The sequence below is a fragment of the Gastrolobium bilobum genome, unplaced genomic scaffold (genome assembly GCF_033153095.1).
Source record: "Gastrolobium bilobum isolate Gb01-03AN ecotype WA unplaced genomic scaffold, APGP_CSIRO_Gbil_v1 utg36521, whole genome shotgun sequence".
Classification (NCBI taxonomy): domain Eukaryota; kingdom Viridiplantae; phylum Streptophyta; class Magnoliopsida; order Fabales; family Fabaceae; genus Gastrolobium; species Gastrolobium bilobum.
Genome location: NW_026899958.1, coordinates 127,384 through 130,186, shown reverse-complemented (window position 1 = coordinate 130,186; position 2,803 = coordinate 127,384). Strand labels below are relative to the sequence as shown.

The following is a 2,803-nucleotide window of genomic DNA, read 5'->3' as shown; positions in this document are numbered from 1 at the left end:
AGTGAAGTAATCCACAACTACAATCAGCCACTTTAATTGTCATTCAGCAGCTTTGAGGGTCCCAGCAAATCCATTCCCCAATTAAAAAAGGGCCATGGAGCTGAGATATATTTCAGTTCTTCTGGTGGTGAAAGGATTAGCTTAGCATGCTTCTGGCAATTGTCGCATCTCTTGACAGGTTCTTTAGAGTCTGCCTCCATAGTCGGCCAGTAATAACCAGCTCGGAGGGCCTTTCTAGCCAAAGCTTTACTCCCCATATGGTGGCCATTGATTCTTTCATGTATCTCAGCCAGCACATATTCTGCTTCTTCCGAGTTCAAACATTTCAGCATGGGGATATGCAATCCCTTTCTAAATAGCTGATCGTTCGCAATTGTGTATTGTGCCGCATCTCGGACCAGCTTCCTGGATTCCAGTCGATCCTCTGGCAATGTTCCTTTCTCAAGGTATGCCACTATGGGCTGCCTCCAGTCATTTGCCGAGGTGATGATCATCACGCAACTCGACATAGTTATACTTTGTTGTACCACGGTTCTGTGGTTACCTGGATTTTTGGTACTTGCCAATTTAGACAAGATATCAGCTCGGCAGTTTTTCCCTCGAGGAATGTGAGTAACTTGCACTTCATCGAAGTCGGCCATTATCTCTTGAACCTTGTTCAGATATTTCATCAATAGAGGGTCTTTGGCCTGATACTTTCTTTCTATCTACGAAGTTACCAGTTGTGAGTCACTGAAAATTTTTACCTTCTTGGCTCCGTGTTCTTTAGCCTGCACTAACCCGGCTATCAAAGCTTCATACTCTGCTTGATTGTTCAAAGTTGGGAAGCCCAGGTTCAAGGAGTGTTCTATTGTTACTACTTCTGGACTTTCGAGTATGATTCCAGCTCTGCTTCCTTTGTCGTTGGAGGATCCATCTACATAGACCTTCCAAGTATCCCTAAATTCCTTATGTTCCGGGTTTACCGGCGTTAGCTCCATTATGAAGTCGGCCAAAGCTTGCGATTTGATGGCTTTTCGACTCTCATATGTTATGTCGTACTCACTGAGCTCAATTTCCCAGTTAGTCATTCTTCCTGCCAGGTCCGGCTTGTGCAACACCTGCTGTATAGGCTGATTAGTCCGGACTATTATCTGATGTCCCTGAAAATATGGCCGCAGTTTCCTGGCCGTAATCAACAAAGCGAAAGCCACTTTTTCTAGCTTTTGATATCTGACCTCCGCACCTTGTAAGGCTATACTGATGAAGTATATTGGCTCTTGGCCTTTATTGGTTTCCTTTATCAGGACAACACTTATTGCTTCCTCCCCCACAGCCAGATACAGGATCAGAGTATCTCCTGGTTCTGGCTTTGACAGCACTGGTGGGGTTGCTAAGCACTTCTTGACCTTTTCGAACGCAGTTTGACATTCCGGATTCCAACCTTCCACTGCTTCCTTCTTTAACAATTTGAAGAATGGGAGAGCATTCTCAGTGGACTTTGGTAAGAACCGGGTTAATGCAGCCAGTCTACCCGTTAACTGTTGAACTTCCTTTTTCTTCGGGGGTATCCTCATATCAAGTACTGCTTTGCACTTGTCAGGGTTTGCTTCGATTCTTCTATGGGTCAACATGAAACCCAAGAACGTCCCAGCTGGGACTCCAAACGCACATTTTACCGGGTTTAGACGGATGCGATACTTCTTGAGTTTCTGAAAAGTTTGCTCAAGATCCTGGAAATGATTTGTCATATCAAACGACTTCACAATCATATCGTAAATATATACTTCTACATTTTTGCCCAACTGATCCTCAAACACCTTATTCATCATCCTTTGATAAGTTGCCCCTGAGTTTTTAAGTCCAAATGACATCAGATTGTAGCAGTAGTTGGCCTTTTCTGCAATAAAGGCAATTTTTCTTGATCCCCTGGGTACATTAGAATCTGGTTGTAACCAGAGTAGGCATCCATGAACGACAACAATCGAAATCCAGCTGAATTATCTACCAACTAGTCTATGTTAGGCATAGGGTAGGAGTCTTTTGGGCAGACTTTATTCAGGTCCATATAATCAGTACAGACTCTCTATTTCCCGTTTTGTTTTTTCACCATCTCAACGTTTGCAAGCCACGTTGTGTACTGTATTTCCCGAATGAACCCGACATCTAGCAACTCCTTCACGTGTTCTTCCAGGACTTGTTTCCTCTCTGGTCCCAACTTCCTTTTCTTTTGTGAGACCGGTGTGGATCCATGGTAAACTGCCAACTTGTGGCAGCAGAAGGCGGGGTCTATGCCGGGGATTTCTGATGATTTCCAGGAGAATACATCCGTGTTACTTTTGAGGAACCTGGCTAACTCTTCTTTGACTTGAGGATCTATGGTCTTACCAATTCGGGTAAATTGACCAGATTCTTCCACCAATACGAGGTTTTGTAATTCTCCATCGGGCTCTGGCCTCGGTATTACTTCTTCTCTCATGTCCAGTTCAACTATGTTAACAGGCTTCCTTGAATGGTAGGGAATTGTCTTCCTGCTGAGTTTGTCCCCCGGATGGATCCGGGGAGGACTCGAATGTCTGCCTTCGTTCTCCTTAACAGTGTCAAAGTAGCATCCTCTGGATTCCTTTTGATCTCCACAAACAGTGATTATTTCATTCTTGCTGCTTATCACCTTTATCTTCTAGTGCTTCGTAGAGACCAGCATGTCCCATTGGTGTATGGTTCTGGGAAATCGGCCACTATGAATCTAACCCATTCTGATTTGAACGCTTCCTTTGTTCCCAGGGTTAACCTGAGATCTATATAGTCTTTAGGAGGTGTATAC

General features: G+C 44.2%; 1 protein-coding gene across 1 annotated transcript; it reads right to left on the bottom strand.

The window, feature by feature from the left end:
• Positions 1–32: 32 nt before the first annotated feature.
• Positions 33–2,458, bottom strand: LOC133294385 (uncharacterized). Its single transcript, XM_061493037.1, has 3 exons — positions 2,090–2,458; positions 747–1,712; positions 33–653 (listed from the first exon to the last, which is right to left on the bottom strand). The coding sequence occupies exons 1-3, from the start codon at positions 2,456–2,458 to the stop codon at positions 33–35; spliced, it is 1,956 nt and encodes a 651-aa protein (XP_061349021.1).
• Between the last annotated feature and the right edge of the window lie 345 nt (positions 2,459–2,803).

Excerpts from the sequence above, each read along its gene's own strand:
- LOC133294385 (XM_061493037.1), bottom strand. The coding sequence starts at position 2,458 with ATGAGAGAAGAAGTAATACCGAGGCCAGAGCCCGATGGAGAATTACAA. Across the intron at positions 1,713-2,089 it reads GGCTTGCAAACGTTGAGATG|GATCTTGAGCAAACTTTTCA; the intron begins GTGAAAAAACAA and ends AATCATTTCCAG. Across the intron at positions 654-746 it reads AAGAACACGGAGCCAAGAAG|GTTCAAGAGATAATGGCCGA; the intron begins GTAAAAATTTTC and ends TATCTGAACAAG.